The 18,191-nt window shown below is 34.9% G+C and overlaps 3 protein-coding genes and 1 pseudogene across 4 annotated transcripts; 2 read left to right on the plus strand and 2 right to left on the minus strand.

Annotated features, from left to right (window-relative positions):
* Nucleotides 1,273-5,491, minus strand: LOC104723657 (probable protein S-acyltransferase 19). 2 transcript variants are annotated; one of them, XM_010442047.2, is made up of 10 exons: nucleotides 5,373-5,491; nucleotides 5,000-5,272; nucleotides 4,707-4,820; nucleotides 4,044-4,433; nucleotides 3,863-3,931; nucleotides 3,691-3,762; nucleotides 3,487-3,615; nucleotides 3,316-3,396; nucleotides 2,804-3,004; nucleotides 1,273-2,693 (listed from the first exon to the last, which is right to left on the minus strand). In XM_010442047.2, exons 2-10 carry the CDS (start codon nucleotides 5,042-5,044, stop codon nucleotides 1,638-1,640), a joined length of 2,157 nt encoding a protein of 718 aa, XP_010440349.1. In that variant the 5' UTR covers nucleotides 5,045-5,272; nucleotides 5,373-5,491; the 3' UTR covers nucleotides 1,273-1,637. The 2 variants fall into 2 exon arrangements, with proteins under 2 accessions (XP_010440349.1, XP_010440350.1); XM_010442048.2 differs by having other exon boundaries at nucleotides 1,638-2,693; nucleotides 5,000-5,269.
* LOC104728076 lies at nucleotides 6,079-7,108 on the plus strand (annotated as a pseudogene).
* Nucleotides 11,195-12,600, plus strand: LOC104723658 (DNA-directed RNA polymerase V subunit 7-like). Its single transcript, XM_010442049.2, has 2 exons — nucleotides 11,195-11,321; nucleotides 11,904-12,600. The coding sequence occupies exon 2, from the start codon at nucleotides 11,912-11,914 to the stop codon at nucleotides 12,446-12,448; it is 537 nt and encodes a 178-aa protein (XP_010440351.1). The 5' UTR covers nucleotides 11,195-11,321; nucleotides 11,904-11,911; the 3' UTR covers nucleotides 12,449-12,600.
* LOC109127298 (zinc finger MYM-type protein 1-like) lies at nucleotides 15,593-16,531 on the minus strand. Its single transcript, XM_019231888.1, has one exon. The coding sequence runs from the start codon at nucleotides 16,529-16,531 to the stop codon at nucleotides 15,593-15,595; it is 939 nt and encodes a 312-aa protein (XP_019087433.1).

Below are 18,191 nucleotides of genomic sequence, written 5' to 3' on the forward strand. Positions count from 1 at the left end.
AAAAAAAAGGGTTTATGACCAAACAATCAAGGTTGAGAAATTAAAAGAAAATTAATTTGACATAATGAAAGAAACAATAGAAAATTATAAGCACTGTGGTATATGAATCACAAATAATTCAAAGATGAAAATATAAATTAAATAAAACAATCTAAAAATAGTTCAATAAATTTTAAAATAAAGTAGTACGAAAAGAATACGCATATATTAATCTGTTTTTTGGGTCAATATATTAATCTTACTTATTCCCAACTGAAAAAGAAGAAAGTAGGAGAAAATTTTGGATTAAAAAAAAAGAAAAATTTACCTTCCCATTTAAAAAATTTCCCAATTTAAAAAAATTGAAAGCAGTGTTTTTGAATAAATGATCTAAATATGAGACGATCTATGTTTAATAAGTGAGTGTTTACAAAATTTAGAATTAATAAGTAATTGTATACTTTCATTAATCTATTTTTCCTATTATTTTTGTAGAATTAATAACTTAAAATTAAAAATAAGTATATAATATTATAATTTCGAATTTTATAAAAATATATATATATATATGATCTCCTTATAATTATTTTTAAAAACTTTCTATTTTTATAAATTTTGTAATTTTGATAATTATCTATTTGTATTATTAATAATGTTTTAAACAAATATTTTATTTTTGTTGGAATCAAATTACTCCTATTAAAATATTAACTTTTACACATATCAAAATCTTAGATTGATAATTTGACACATGTCAAAATCTTATTAATGACTAACTTTCAAAACCCAACTTTATATAATAAGATGGCTGACAGAGAAATTAAGATTTTTACTAAAAGAGAAAATAAATTTTAACTTATTGATAAATATATTGTTCAAAATAATTAATATGCCAATAAGTAATAAAATATGATAATTATAAATTATGGATTCGAATAGTTATGGCCGACAAATCCATTTGTAAATTGGACAATTGTTAGTTACAATTTATAACTTATAGTATGTAGTGGTACGACTACGAACTAAGAGAAATGTCGAAAGAAAAAAAATTGCCGCACACCAATTATATACTGCTTTTGCATAGATATAAAATTGGTCTGAGATAAATTGTTGCCCGTCCAAAAAAATAGACTAATGTAATCCATTAACGGTTTAATCCGCATCGTCCATAACATCCATTCAAAAATCAAAACCTATATAACTACTTTGTTTATAATCAGTAGATTTTCATTTTCAGCGTGGCCAACTTTGTTCATATATGTTAGAAAATGTTCACTCTTTTATTTTTGGAGATAGAACAAAATATTACTCAATTTTCTGGATTTTTTTAAAAATAAAAGATGGCAATAAAAGGAAGAGGTTAGAGATTCATGGAGTTATACAACAAATATTGGTTCTTAAAAGCGAATTGTGAAGAGTCATATCTGGCTAAGAATATCGAACCCGTGGAAGAAGAAATTATCACAAGGGATTCTACTTTCTACCTCATCAACTCATCTGCAAACCAATCCAAGGGATTCACACAATCATATCAATCCCAGAGACTTTCCTGCAACCGTTAAGCTAACTCCACCGGTTTTGGCCCTCAAGCAGCTACATGTCCTTGTCCTGTCAGTCCTTATATCGGCAAGATCAAAGCCTTGAAAGAGGTGATGGTTTTACTTGCGGGTACCTACAGGAGCAAACACTGGAAGCTGGTTTGAGGTTGTGTCTCTTTTGAATCTAGCTTCCCGAGGCAATGTCAATGTCATTCTGTCTTGTCCCTCTCTTCCCGAGTCTCCTTCGTGTCTTAGGCTATCTCTATTCGGGATATTTACCAGAGGGCCTCCAAAGAAGATTGAGTCACCTGTATACGTCAGCCTCTCTCCTTGCTGCTGCGGTTGTTGAGCCCTTCCAGATGAAGAAGAATCTTGAGGTGGAAGAACAACTGGTCTTGGATTCTGAGTGTTACCAATGTGTGAGCTAGGAATTGGCTGGTTCTGTGAGGACAATCTGGTTTTTGGTTCAGATGTTGTTGCAGGAACTGATATATATCTACCTGCTTCTTGGTCCCAAACAACTGATGTTCTTCTCACATCTCTCAGAAGAGAAGCGGCAGGAGCAGGTAAAAGCAGTGGATCAGGATGGTTTCCTTTCTGCATTATCTTTTCATCAAAGGTTGAGTGGAGCATGTGATTAGTTGCTGGATTAAGAGGTGGCCGGGAAGCATTCGACACAGCCGCTGCAGTGAAGCGGTGGCCAGCTGTATGATACTGTGGGAGAGGACTAAGTGAGACAGTCTCGTGAACATGACTTGGACTGCTGAAACTGCTCATACTGTGAGTCCCTGTCTCGTAATCGTCCCGACTACCTTGGCTTGGAGCAAAAGAGTTTCTAGAATGAGAAAACCTTGGATCATTGTTTCTCATCTCTTTACTCAACACACCCCCATTTGCATCTGTGCTTACACTGCTGACAACACTGATGGTGCCACTTCTGGAACTAAGTTCATCATCATGTAGATGACGGTTCTCTATTGGTCTTAGGACAGATGAGGATGCTCGGGCTCTGGCTGCTGCCCTTGTAGCTTCATTTGAATTCAATTTTGCAAGCTTCCAAGCACTAATTTTGACAGGTCTCTTTGGAATCTTGTTGCCCCTCTCTGCTGATTCAGTTGCATCTGGATCTACAGTCGATGGAATCATTCTGGGGTCCAAATGAGGAATCACTTCGTCCTGTAACATAGATAACAAGTACCAAGCAGACATATTATAACCAAACAGGAACCTAGTGGAAGCTCTATGAAAATTGTTGTAACTAGAGCTCTTGGAAAAGCAAATGATACCTGATAATCAACAAACACTCTAGGAGGAGTGCACCAGGCTCCCTTGTAAGGTAAACCGAGGGAGCTTCCACCACTAAAGCCAGTCGTGGCAGATCCAGAGGGAGAATACAGCACGTTAGGAAGTTCCTCATCAACAGAAGCTCCAGCTGGTGCCTCGCTCATTGCTCTCATTGCCACAACATACTCGTAAGTTGTAATGCCCTATTCGTATTACACACGAAAAATGAGTTCACATAGCTTAGAACATATGATCAGCCCAATTACAAACAAAGTAGAGTGAGACGAGTTAGAGGAATGGATCACATGGACTTCATCATGAAGAGAAACAAATTCTATCTCACAACTATGAAGAGCATGCATTTTCATGTGCTACTCAATTATTTTGGGAACCATGTTGAATACAAGATTAAAATAACAATGAATTCTTTTTATACTTTCTTACCAAGATTCATTCCAATAAAGCAAATACATTACAAGCATATAAAAGCGATATTGACTTCTTCCATACTCACCTTTTTAATGAGGAGCATGTGGAAAAAGAAAAGTTCGCCCAGTGGAAACAACGCCAGCATGGAAACAGCAGTACAAACACCCTACATAAATTGTAAGAAAAAAATCAGGAATATCAACAATAGATGCTAACCCTATTGCAACTGCCTCAGCCTTACACTAAGAATACTTACAACGACCGTAGCAAAAGGTGCGCGAGAAAATCCATTCCCAAGTCTATTGACGATTTCGGTTTCCATGTCCTTCTTATTAACAAATACACGCACTATAACAGCAATTCCAACTCCTGCTTCAATAAGGAGCTGAGAAGGAGAAAATGTTATTTATTACTATTTAAGCAAACAGTGAGAAATAGCATATCAGGAGAATATACGTACCCAGAGAAGACTGACAGCCATCAGTGATATAAACGTCATATAATTCTTGCGACCAACACAATTGTTAAGCCACTGTTACATTTAAATACAGCTGTGTCATTATATGATCACACCCATAAACCGCTAGTCAATAAGTTCCAAGAAACAGTCAATTGTCATGTAAAAGATTTACCCGGCAATGATGATCGAAACAATCTACACATTTGTCGCAACTTCGACAATGCTTGCTGAACTTACGGACCTGTAACAGAGAACACAAAATGAATATTAAGAGCATATATATGCACATGAAATAATTAAGCAATAGATGTAGCGTCCAAAAGCAACGAACTAAGCAATTATAAACATAATACCTCAGCATTGCACAACGTACAAAACAGGGCTTCTTCCCTGTCCCCCTGTTGTTCATCGCTCTCTTCCTTGCCGCGACAATCTTCATAAACAAACACGCCACAGCATATTGCCAAAGGATTAAAGCAAGACTTTTTCCCAACAGTTTCAACTCTTTGAGCATCTCCTACAGAGCCTTTCACACTAGAGTTTGCTGGTAAAGTAGAAGTCCTCGAGGCAACCGAAGGAGAAGACTGCAGCTGGCTGCCCATTTCATCAAACTTTCTCGAGATATCTTTGGCAGCAGGTAAGTCATCACCTCTGTATGCACCTCTTTCAAACTTCGACATGATCCCTGGATCTGCAGGATTGATCGCAGTACACCGAACATAAAGAATGAAAACAACAAGGGCCTGCAAACACATGACACAAAGCAGCATAAGAGCGTCAGATATGATTGTCTCGTTAGAAAAACATCAAATAAACCCGGTTAGCCACCTAATCTGCCATGTTCCCTAACTCTTTAGCAGTTCCATGTCATTACCTAAAGTGATCTAAAAGCCTAGCAATATCCAATAGAAAAACGAAAGAAACTTATATGAGTCATCATTGATTTCATTCAACCCAACAACGAGCCTGAATCCAATACATCATAAAACCAAAGCTTGAGAGATTATGGTACATACCACAGGAGAGTAAACACCGAGAAGAATATACTCCCAGATGCGTCCTCCAACAAAAGGAGCAAAGAAAGCATAGTATGCAACAGCCAACAAGCAGAACACCGTAATCGCAACCACCTGCACAAAAATTCACAAATTTCATTAAGCAAACGCATCAAAGCAATATAAACATCAGAAGAAACAAATCAACTAAACCTCAAAATAGGACGAAGAAGCACACAATGCAGAGAGAATCAATCCAATGATATGTCTAAATCGCAATTAAAAAAGGAAGAGACAAGGTTGGAAATAAAAACCTGGAATTTGTGAGCAGGAAGTTGCCAACCATGTTTCCTCACCATTTTTGCTATCTCCAAAAAAAAAAGCTTACTACTTCAAGAATCAGAAAATCCAAAGCGAAACCCTAACGCCGCCGCAAATCGTGAAAAAGATACAATTTTGCTCGCAGTATCGTAGAACCCAGAAGAATAAAAGGGAAACCCAACTGAGAAAATATCTTATTTGTCTTCGTCTCTCTCTAACTATGGTAGGTCAGTCATAGTCAAGTGACGAAAGAGGAAAGTAGACTGCTGTAAATAAAATAAAATGTGAAAATTAGAGATGAGCTAAGCAATTTCAAAATTAGCAAACAAATATATACTCGAGTGAAAAAAAAAAAAAGAAACTTACTGGGTAGCCATGGCGGAAGACCAAAGTAGCTGGAGAAGGAAGATGAAGAGAGAATGTTTTAAGAAGAAGAGAGAAAAAAGACAAAATAGAAAAGCGTTGACAGGCTAAAAGAGTGCGAGACGGACAAATGAAAGTGGTTACTGGTTAGTAGTACCAAAGCTGTATTCTCTGCTGACGTGTCTATTAGGATATTTTCTCTTTTTTTTTTTCTTTTTGATTTTAGAAAGATAGAAAGAAACTATGTGTAATGATTAAAAGAGAATATTGATATAGACTTTGTGTTTTCTTGTTTTTGGGTCAGAATATTTTGTATATAATTTATAATTTGGATTTTCTTTTATAAAGAAAAAAGTTTATAGAACTAATTGGATATATGAGTACTTTTTTGTTATGCTAAATTTGCTAAGCCAAAAAAAAAAGTTTACATTTTGGATATATTCATCCTAACGCTAAAGAGGTAACTTTTAATCTTACAAAGTTTACATTTTTTTAAAAATTACCCATATCTAAAAATCTTTACTTGTTTTGTTGTTGTTGTTTGTTGTTATAATGATGTGGGAACAACACTTCTTATCTTTGAGAACTTTTTAGGGTTTAGTATGTTTTTCTGGATAATTCTAAAGACTTTAAAGACCATACAGAACTTTTCATTGACTGATTGACAAATGTGTAGTTTTCATTCTTATGAGTCCAGTTCATATTTCACATGGACAGTTGTTATGTTTTTGTGTAAATGGGAAAAAAATGACATAAAGAAAAAAAGAAAGAAGAATGTTCCTTTTTTGTTATGCATATTTGGATGTATATGATTTTGTTCCTTTATGTTGCTATTTGACAATGTTTTTGGTTTTGGTTTTGAAGGTTGAAATTTTTTCTCAAAGTCAAGTTACCATGGAACGTGATGATTGCAGCTGAAAACATGGACGCGAAAGGGCTGATTTTAAAGAGAGCTATACTCGTAGAGTTACTAGACGAATTTGCTTCCAAGAAAGCAACCAAGGAGCTTGGCTACTATGTGGCACTGTGGCAGTGACAAATCTGGACAAGATTGGAGAAGGCAAAATCAGGGAGCACACGGGTGAAGTTCTGTTCCCGGTGATGTTCAGCGGAATGACTTTTAAGATCTTTAAAGGAGAGATAATTCACGGTGTGGTGCACAAGGTTCTGAAGCACGGTGTCTTCATGAGGTGCGGTCCTATCGAGAATGTTTACCTCTCATACACGAAGATGCCGTATTACAAGTACATCCCAGGAGAGAACCCGATCTTCATGAATGATAAGATCTCTAGGATCCAGGTTGAGGCTACAGTGAGGGTTGTGGTGCTTGGGACGAAGTGGATGGAGGCAGAGAGAGAGAGAGAGAGAGAGAGAGAGAGAGAGAGAGAGAGAGAGTTTCAGGCGTTGGCTACTTTTGGAAGAGTGACTATCTTGGACCAATCTTTGAAGAGTGATCTACTTCATGACTTCATGTGGTGTGGGGTTTTTGGGCTATATGTCATGTCTATATGACTATATAACTCAGTCTTTATTGATTCTTCGCTTCCGTGCAATTTATCTCCGGTGCAATCTTGGGTATGTTGTAATCACTCGCCTTTTACAACATTCTTGGAACGATGATTCCAGTCTTATACGAATTTGATATATTCATCGCGTCTTGTGTGGATTGATATACAAATATGTAAAACCATCACGAGATTGGCTACGTTGGAGAACCCATTAGCTAGTTCATGATTGTTGTTGTTGATTCGGCTTTAATTTATAGTTTCGATTTGATCTTTCTTGTTAAACCAAACCTTTGATTTTATTTGTTTTTTTTTTTTCAAGTCGTGCAAATTAATAACGAAATGATCTTAGAATGTAATAGGAAAGGCTGGTCTAATTTAGGTATATGATATTGGTAGTCCAAGCTCCGATTCGAATGGGACTCTGTAATCGAAGTCAAACCGGATTGATGAAAAATATATACCAAAGTTAACCGAAGGGCATAGAAATATATCTAACCAAAGTTAACCGAAGGGCACCGACTTCTGTTATGTCTTTCACCGACTTTTTCATCATTGTGTTTATCTGCACCGTCGATTGCTTAACACTAAAATAAATAACAACCGTAGGATCTTTCCTAAACCAACTAGGATTATGGTGTTTGCTCTCTCTATATATTGTGACAAATTAAACATCATCTAATTCATCAACTCTCGTTGATCCAATGATCCTCATTGTCAACCCTCTCGTTGATCTATCTAATCAACCCTCGTTGATATATATCTAATCAACTCTCGTTGTTGATCTTCGTTGTCAACTCTCGTTGATCTCCATGATCAACCCTCGTTTATTAACAACCAGAAGTCGACGTTCTTCTTGTTAGGGTTCGGCTTGTCATCAAGGTATATACGTTATCTTCTATGTCTAGGAGTTTTTATTATATGTTTCCTTACATGCGTAGACTAGGGTTTCTCTGTTTCGTTGTTACTCTGTTTCTAAATATCTCGGGTCTTCTGTTTATAAATATATATCTTGTAAAATTGACTCAATCTGTTTCGTATTCTTGTAGGGATCAATATATATGACCGTGCTGGGACAACCGGACAAACACAACATCTGATATCAACGACTCTCGTTGATGCTTTAACGAGATCAACTCTTGATCTCATCATCAACACTCGTTGAGCCTAATCAACTATCGTTGATGCTTTTACGATCAACACTCGTTGATGATCTCACGATCAAGTACTCTTCTTGATCTCATCATAAACACTCGTTGATCCTAATCAATTCTCGCTGATGCTCTCACCATCAAGTACCCTTCTTGATCTCATCATCAACACTCGTTGATCCTAATCAATTCTCGTTGATGCTCTAATATCAACGAACTCTCGTTGATGCTTCAACGAACTCTCGTTGATCTCTTCATCAACTATCGTTGATGCTTCAACGATCAACTCTTCTTGATCTCGTCATCAATTCTCGTTGATAAAAAAAAAAAGCTCGGATCTTTAACACTTGGTTAATTAGGTTTTTGTTTGGGCTTCCAATCTATACCTTCATAGAGTAAAAGTGAGGGGATGTATCTGACCTTTGCCATGAAAGGTGCGCTTGCTTGGCAGGTCTAAATCCAAACCATGTTTGGTTTTCTTTGTAGGGACTTGGGACAAACACAACATCTGATATCAACTCTCGTTGATCCTAATCAACCCTCTCGTTGATAAATGAAGCAAGGATCTTGCATTGTATTTGACCTATGCCATGACAGGTGCGCTTGCTTGGCAGGTCTAAGACCCTAAATAATATGACCCTACGGCTACGTGTATAAGTGGGGTATCTGATTATCAACTCTGTTGATCTTAATCAACTCTCGTTGATCTCAATCAACTCTCGTTGATCTCTTCATCAACTCTCGTTGATCTCTTCATCAACTCTCGTTGACCCTCTATAACCATCAACTCTGTTGATTCTAATCAACGTCCCTCGTTGAGTTTTAAAAAGAAGGAATTTGAATCTATCCCCATAGATTTACTTTCTTGTTTGGGCTTCCAAACTGAAAAAGAAGGGGATGCATATGACCTTTGCCATGACAGGTGCGCTTGCTTGGCAGGTCTAAAACCCTAAACAAAAAGATTCAATGTTTGGTTTCGTGGATTACAGGGTATTAATTGGTTAATATTCATTGTTGTCCTGGATCTCCTTCCCCCTATACTGTGCGTCTCTCTTATTTTCCTGATGTTTTCATATGTTTCTTGAATACGATCTTTGTGAATGAGAAGATGTCTTGGATTCAGGTTGAGACTACGGTTAGAATTGTTGTGATTGGAACAAAGTGGATGTAGCGTACCAAGTTTCAATTTCCGTGATTAAAGGAATAGACATCGTTTGGATTTTAAAATTGTTCAACGTATAGTTTTTGGTCATATCATCATATGCTTGTGTTTGTTATACTCAAAATGATTTCTATGATTACTTTGCAAGACATATATATATATATTAACAATTAACAATTGTGTTTGTAAAATAATCTCATATGCTTGTGTTTGTAATACATGTTAAATATAGTGCTTCATATATAGAAGGGCCATGATGAGTCTTTTTTGTAAAGGACACTAGATTTTAACCTGCGGTATACCACATACATATAATTTTTATTATTATTTATATTTTTTGTTGAATTTATTTGTTAAATATTGAATGTTTTGTAAATAGATGAATAACTAAATTTTCTGGCCGTTTGTATGGTTAAATGTTTATATTAATTTTTTTAACCTGCAATATACTTCATGACCATTTGTTTGTTATATTTAGTTTGTTTTGTTTAGTGTTTGAAATTCTATTTTGATTTTTAATTATTATAATTAAAAAGGGATTTAAATACATAGTAAGTCATTTATATGCTATGATTAAGTCACATTATTCCTAATGATTTAATTATTTTACACAATTTTAGTTAAACCAACTTGATTTTATATGTCAAATATTCTAATATTAATAATGTTGAAAATAATAAAATGAGGATTTAACCATGTTAGCAAAAATTTAATGATATTTTATTAATTCTGATATGTTCTCTTTATAACTCATCTACTATATAACCATATTATATAGAGAAATTCCTTTAAATACCACTAAAAAGATTTTTTTTCCAAAAATACCACATTTTAGTTTTTTTTTCCAAAAATACCATAAAAGTTTTTTTTCCAAAATTACCACTAACACAAAAAATTGAATTTTAAGAATGTAAATTTTTTTTTTTATGTTTGGGTTGACAAATTTAGTTTTAGGGTTTAGTTTTTAGGGGTAGGGTTTAATATTTATAATTTAGGAATTAGTTTTTAGTATTAGAACTTTAGTTCAATTATGTGGTATTTTTGGAAAAATACATTTTAGTGGTAGTTTTGGAAAAAAAACTAAATTGTGGTATTTTTGGAATAAAAACCTATTTTAGTGGTATTTATGACAATTGCCCTATTATATATTACTTTAAACTTTTTTAATTTTATATATTCGTAGTATTTTAAAATTTTATTAAGTTTATATATACATTAATTATGATATTTAAATAAATGTGAATAAGATCACATGTATTGGAAAACAAAATGGAAATCAAATTGTTGTTTTTTTTGTTTGCAAATGATTCAGAGATAGAATATCTTCAAAACACAATAGAATGTGTGGTTAAATATATCATAGTTTCTGTTTCTTTATTGATTTTGCTGTAATTTTTGTTTTTTAGAATGAAATGTAAAATATTTAGGAAACAAAATCTAAAGTAATACTATTTTGGAAATATTTTAGGATTAAATTTGTAAATAAGTTATATATATATTAAAGAGTTGATATCGACTTCACCCACAACAAAAGCAATCATCTGTCGGATTACCTTAATCAAGAAATATTGATCTCAGTTACCTTAATCGTCGAAGATTAACGAATTATGATTTCCGAATTTGCTGAGAAGCTCTTCGATTTTCCAAAAAAAATTCGTTGGAATTTAGAAACCCTAAATCCAAATAATTAAGTTGTGATATTCTTCTAAAAAAAATAATCAAAACCTCGCTGAAACTATATCTATATATATTTTAATTCCTGCTGAAACTATGAAACTAGCTAAAGCGCCTAGTGTTAGTAAAAATTACTAGAAAAAAAAATGTAAAATCTTATTTTTTGACTTTAATCGTTTTTTGTTTGCCAAAATACAAACCAGATTATATATATTTTTCTTTTCTTTATACGCATACGAATGGGTCAATAATATAGTCTCAGTAATAATGGGCCTTTAAAGCCCATTAACATGTAAACTAATTAAAATTGAAGTCTCTTGAGCTTGTTTGTTCCTCTCAGTCTACTAGTGAGTGTTCTCGTCTCGTCGTCTCTCTCTCGCCCCGCATCGTTTTGATTCTTCAAAATCAGTCTCTTAAACGATTCTCGTTTCATTTCCTACCTTCGGAATCCAAAACAAAGGTATGGGTTCTTTATTTTGCCGATTATCTCAACTAACTTCTCAGACATTTTCAGTGTATGTGGTCTTGAACGATGTGGGTTGATAGAGAAAATGTGGTTTGATGGTCTGAGTACTTAATCGTAAACATGCAAAATTCAAAGCTTTTTGTGGGTCTTTTCGTTTCTTGTAAAGTTGTTAGCTTTTGATGATTCTCCCTTGGTTAACTTACAGGCCTGCCTACTGTTTGTTTAAATGCCTGACTGAAAAAGCTCACATTTTTATCATTCTGTTCGTCTTGGTTGATGTTTAATGTAATGTGAAACCGGTTTATGATTTGTTTTGTTCTGAGTACTGTTAGATAGGTGGAATTGGTACGTTGCTGGTGCATTTATAGATTGTGATCCAGATTCTTAAATAAAGACACAACATTTTGATCTTAGGTTGCTGATGATGATTCGTAAACATAGATGTTTCAGAGAAGAACCTAGAAGTCTCTGTTTACTATCTTTTTTTTTTCTTTCTCTATGATATTTTCAGTTCTGATTTTGTTCCTTTACTTAGCTATTAGCTATTTGACAATGTTTTTGGTTTTGTTTTTGAAGGTTGAAAAATGTTTATCAAAGTCAAGTTACCATGGAACGTGATGATTGCAGCTGAAAACATGGACGCAAAAGGGCTGATTCTAAAGAGGGCTATACTAGTCCAGTTACTAGACGCATTTGCTTCCAAGAAAGCAACCAAGGAGCTTGGCTACTACGTGACAGTCACAGCACTGGACAAGATTGGAGAAGGCAAAATCAGGGAGCACACGGGTGAAGTTCTGTTCCCGGTGATGTTCAGCGGAATGACTTTCAAGATCTTTAAAGGAGAGATCATTCACGGTGTGGTGCACAAGGTGTTGAAGCACGGTGTGTTCATGAGGTGTGGTCCTATCGAGAATGTATACCTCTCATACACGAAGATGCCGGATTATAAGTACATCCCAGGAGAAAACCCGATCTTCATGAATGATAAGATGTCTAGGATCCAGGATGAGGCTACAGTGAGGGTCGTGGTGCTTGGGACGAAGTGGATGGAGGCAGAGAGAGAGTTTCAGGCGTTGGCTAGCTTGGAAGGTGACTATCTTGGACCAATCTTCGAAGAGTGATCTGCTATCATTTCTTCATGTGGTGTGGGGTTTTTGGGCAATCTCTTATGTCTATATAACTCAATCTTTAGTTAATGTGTGTTGGTTACTCTCTCAAGTCGTACCAAAAAATGAAAACCTTGTGATCTTTGTGAATGTAATCATCTTCTCCACCTGCAAGAGAAATATTGCTAGTGTTTCCTCTTTCGTGATCGAGGTCTAACTGGATTGATAAGAAATATGCTATCTAACCAAAGTTAACCGAACCAATCTCAGGGCACAGATTTGTATTATATTAACCGACTTTTGTTATGTCTTTCTTACCGACTTTTCCTCATTGTGTTTCATAATAAATAACAACCGTAGGATCTTTCCTAAATCAACTAGGATTATGGGGTTTGCTCTCTCTATATATATTGTGACAAATAACATCGTCCAATTCATCAACTCTCGTTGATCCTCATTGTCAATCCTCGTTGATCTATATATCTAATCAACTCTCGTTGTTGATCTTCGTTGTCAACCCTCGTTGATATATATCTAATCAACTCTCGTTGTTGATATTCGTTGTCAACTGTCGTTGATCTCCATGATCAACCCTCGTTGATTAACAACCAGAAGTCGATGTTCTTCTTGTTAGGGTTCGGCTTGTCATCAAGGTATATACGTTATCTTCTATGTCTATATTTTTCCTTACATGCGTAGCCTAGGGTTTCTCTGTTTCATTCTTACTATGTGTCTAAATATCTCGGATCTTGTGCTTATACAGATATATATTTTGTAAAATTGACTCAATCTGTTTCGTATTCTTGTAGGGATCAATATATATGACCGTGCTGGGACAAACGCAACATCTGATATCAACGACAATCGTTGATGCTTTAACGATCAAACCCTTGATCTCATCATCAATACTCGTTGATGCTTTAACGATCAACTGATCTCGTTGATCTCATCATCAACACTCGTTGAGCCTAATCAACTATCGTTGATGCTTTAACGATCAACACTCGTTGATGCTTTAACGATCAAGTACTCTTCTTGATCTCATCATCAATACTCGTTGATGCTAATCAATTTTCGTTGATGCTCTCACGATCAAGTACTCTTCTTGATCTCATCATCAACACTCGTTGATCCTCGTCAATTCTCGTTGATGCTCTAATATCATCAAATCTCGTTGATGCTTCAACGACCAACTCTCGTTGACAAAAGAAGCAAGGATCTTGCATTATGTGGGGTTTGTATTTGACCTTTGCCATGACAGGTGCGCTTGCTTGGCAGGTCTAAATCCCTAAATAATATGTGATCAGTTCTCTTTGATCTCATCATCAACACTCGTTGATCCTCTATTTCAACTCTCGTTGATTTGAAAAGCAGAAGGAACAGATGTATAAAGAAGGGGATGTCTATGACCTTTGCCATGACTGGTGCGCTTGCTTGGCAGGTCTAAATCCAAACCATGTTTTTTTTTTTGTAGGGATCAACATGAGCGTGTTGGGACTTGGGACAAACACAACATCTGATATCAACTCTCGTTGATGCTCAGATATCAACTCTCGTTGATCCTAATCAATCCTCTCTTTGATAAAAGAAGCAAGGATCTTGCAATGTATTTGACCTATGCCATGACAGGTGCGCTTGCTTGGCAGGCCTAAGACCCTAAATAATATGACCCTATGGCTACGGCTACGCGTATAAGTGGAGTATCTGATTATCAACTCTCGTTGACCCTCTAACCATCAACTCTCGTTGACCCTCTCATCATCAACTCTGTTGATTCTAATCAACGTCCCTTGTTGAGTTTTTAAAAAGAAGGAACTTGAATCTATCTCCATAGATTTACTTTCTTGTTTGGGCTTCCAAACTGAAAAAGAAGGGGATGCATATGACCTTTGCCATGACAGGTGCGCTTGCTTGGCAGGTCTAAAATCCTAAACAAAAAGATTCAATGTTTAGTTTCGTGGATGGCAGGGTATTAATTGGGTTATTTATTAATTCTTGTCCTGGATCTCCTTCCCCCTATACTGTGCGTCTCTCTTATTTTCCTGATGTTTTCATATGTTTCTTGAATACGATCTTTGTGAATGAGAAGATGTCTTGGATTCGGTTGAGACTACGGTTAGAATTGGGGTGATGGGAACGAAGTGGATGTAGCGTACCAAGTTTTAATTTCCATGATTAAAGGAATAGACATCGTTTGGATTTTAAAATTGTATTCAACATATAGTTTTTGGTCATATCATCATATGCTTGTGTTTGTAATACTCCAAATGATTTCTATGATTACTTTTTCTGGTTAGCTACCAAACTTTAAACAGACAAGATTAGCCAGTAAAAACATATACTAGATCGAGTAGTTTTATAAAAAGGACATATAACTCCAACCAAACTCCAACCGGAAGTCATCAACAACAAAGATCTCTAACCAAAGTTAATCAAATAAAAGTCAATACATCTCTACATAGTCGTGGTTTATATCTATTAACAGGTGGGATATATACAGTGGCGGAGCCAGGATTTCTGCTCATCAGGGTCATAATAAAACTTTAACTAAAAATACACAAACTTAAAGTCATTACAAATACAAATCTTAAAGATACACTCGACGTTCACTCATGTCTTGGAATCGTTTTATCACCGCTTCGTTTGTAACAGTATTAAGAACATGTTTTTTCAATAAAACAAACTAGACAATCACATAAAAATACATCACCAATACAGTTCCGCAAGGTCGTCTTTACAAAAGTCATTGCAGAGAAATATCTTTTGACCGTTGCAGTCGCAACAGGAAGAATAATGATAGCTTCATTGCAGTCGCAGTTGCTTTCTTGTCACACGAGCAAGATCACCAAGACTCTTTAAATTTGTAAACCTTTCATCTTTTGTCACATTATCAAGATAGATCTCGAGTTAATGATCAAGAGATTTACGCTCTATAAAACTAAAATCATCTGGATAAAACTCAGCCAATCTCATGAGCAACGACTTATCAAACTGACGAAAAGAATCAGTTGGGCTCAAGGATGAAGTGCAAACAAGTAGTTCAGAATTTACCTCATCAAAACAATCATTAAACTCTTGAAGTTGCATATCTAAAACAGTGTTGAAACAGTCCACCTTATAGTGATGCAAGTTAGTTATGCCGGTCCTTTTTCTTGGTCTTCATGAATCAACAAATTCTTCCTTCATTATGAGCATTCCAATGTAGTTTTGCTCACAAAACGAACTAACTTTAGCCAGTAAAGCATCCCATCCATCATCTCTAAGCTTTTGCAACAGATTATTAGTAGATTCCACCAATGAAATAGCATTCAAGATATCTTGGTCTTTCCTTTGTAAAGCCTTTGATAAGTTATCAATAAAACCCATAACAAGCAACATCAACTGTAGATAGAAAACAAAATCAAAGGTGTGAAAATACTTGAGAATACCATATGCTTGTTGTCTTTTGCTGGAGTCTATGCCTTCATCTTGGATATACTCAAGAACTTTAACTACATAAGAAAACAGCTCAACAAGTCGCAATAGAGTCTTATAATGTGAACCCCAACGAGTAGTTCCAGGTCTTTGAAGAGAAACTTCTTGATTCAACCCAGTTCCAGTCTTAATCTCACCATTGCTAATCCCTTCTTCCACTATTTTCCTATAGTTTTCCCGGATCATATCTTTTCTCTTACATGAAGCTCCAACATCATTCAACAAAACAGAAATCATTTCAAAAAATTCTCCAACTTCAAAATGTTTTTTTGCTACTGCTATGACAACTAATTGAAGTTGATGAGCAAAGCAATGAACATAATATGCAGAGCTACTTTCTTTCAAAATCAAAGATCTTAGTCCATTGAATTCTCCCTTTATATTACTAGCTCCATCATACCCTTGTCCTCTCAACTTTTTCAAACTCAATCCATATTTTGCAAATAAATAATCAATAGCATACTTAAGAGATAAAGAAGATGTCTCCTTGACGTGTATAATGCCAATAAATCTTTCTTTGACTATCCCATACTTATCAAAAAAGTGAAACACCACTGCCATTTGCCCTTTGTTTGATACATCGGCAGATTCATCTACCAGCAAACCAAAGACATCATTATCCATTTCTTCAATAATAGATTTAGTTACCTCTTTTGAAAAGCAATGTACAATGTCTTTTTGAATTGGAGGAGATGTCATCTGATTATTCTTAGGAGCATTATGCAGCACAACTTTTTTTTACAGCCTCATTCTGACTAGCCGTATATTTCATAAGCTCTAAAAAATTGCCTCTATATGCTGACTCATCATGACCACGAAATGGTAATCCTTGATATAACAAATGTCTAGAAACATCAATGGAAGCATTCAGTCAGATTCTGTAATCATTTTTCACAACATGGCTTTGCTTATGAAGAGAATGTTTGATAGACTGACCTTGTCTCATCAAATCCTCACATTTCCTTTTGGCATTTTTGTGAAAAGTATTCACACCATCTCCCACATGTTGATCCAACTCCTTATTCCAACCACAAAAACTAGTTGATACAAAACTATCACTTCCACCTTGATTTTGAGCTTGATCTCTAAATAAGTAACAACACAAGCAAAAAGCTCTATCTGTCTCCACGCTATATTCAAACCAATCTCCATACTTATCAAACCATTTTGGATTAAAACGTCGTAGCATTCCTCCAATTGCTGTTTGTTTAAAATTATGACCACGAGGTTGACAAGGTCCTCTGGTCAAATATATATGCTGTACTTCATCCCTTTGGTTAGGATGATAAGTTAGAATACTTTTTCTTTTTGATAGATCCCATGGCAAATCATCCAAATCAATATTAGACGGTGGAGTTTTCCTCTTCAAAAAACGATCCATCAATTTGTTATGATCTGATCTGACTGAGCTTGGAAAATAAACAAAGAAGAAGCAGTCCTTCGGCCCCTTCTACTAAAAAAAAAAATATGCAAAGAAGAAGAAGCTGGATCGTTTTTTAGGTAAACGACAATCACAAACTTATCAATGGGCCTAATTATATTATATGTACTTCAAATATATTTTATTGGGCTTAAGAATTATAAAGTAATATATCGTAAAAAATTTACAGGGTCAATTGTCTTGTTGGACATGGGTCAATGTAAATTTTTTAATTTATAGGGGTCATTTGTTTTGTTGGACATGGGTCAATATAAAAATTTTAATTAACGTCCAGTAAATTTTCTTAAATTCATCAGGGTCAGTTGACCCCTATGGTTCTTCTCTGCCTCCGCCTGTGGATATATATGCATGTTTTTTTTTATGTATGCATTATTAACTTAAAATTTAGAATGAAGTTTCTATTCAATTATATAGAAATTAGATTAGGACCCGTGCTAGAGCACGGGTTGAAATTTCTTTTATTTATATTATAATTTTAGAATAAAATATAATTTATATGATTATTTTTATAAGTTTTTTTTGGATAAAACATTATGTAATAAAATCATATACTAAATATGATGTTTGAAATAAATATCGATTTTGAAAGTTTTATATTGTCAATTTTTTAATTTTGTGTATGAGAAATGATTATGTTTGTTGTTTGTTTTTATTTTAATTTTTGAACATGTTTGGTGAAAGTGTCTTAATATGACCCGTGCTCAGGTAAGATTTTATTTTCAAATGCACAATAAGATCTCGGAAATCATGATTAAGTGTGATAAATTGCCAATATTTTATTCTTTTTTATGCTTAATAGTATATTTCATGCCTCTATCTGAATCTATTTTGTAACAATACATG

The sequence above is a fragment of the Camelina sativa genome, chromosome 11 (genome assembly GCF_000633955.1).
Source record: "Camelina sativa cultivar DH55 chromosome 11, Cs, whole genome shotgun sequence".
Taxonomy (NCBI): domain Eukaryota; kingdom Viridiplantae; phylum Streptophyta; class Magnoliopsida; order Brassicales; family Brassicaceae; genus Camelina; species Camelina sativa.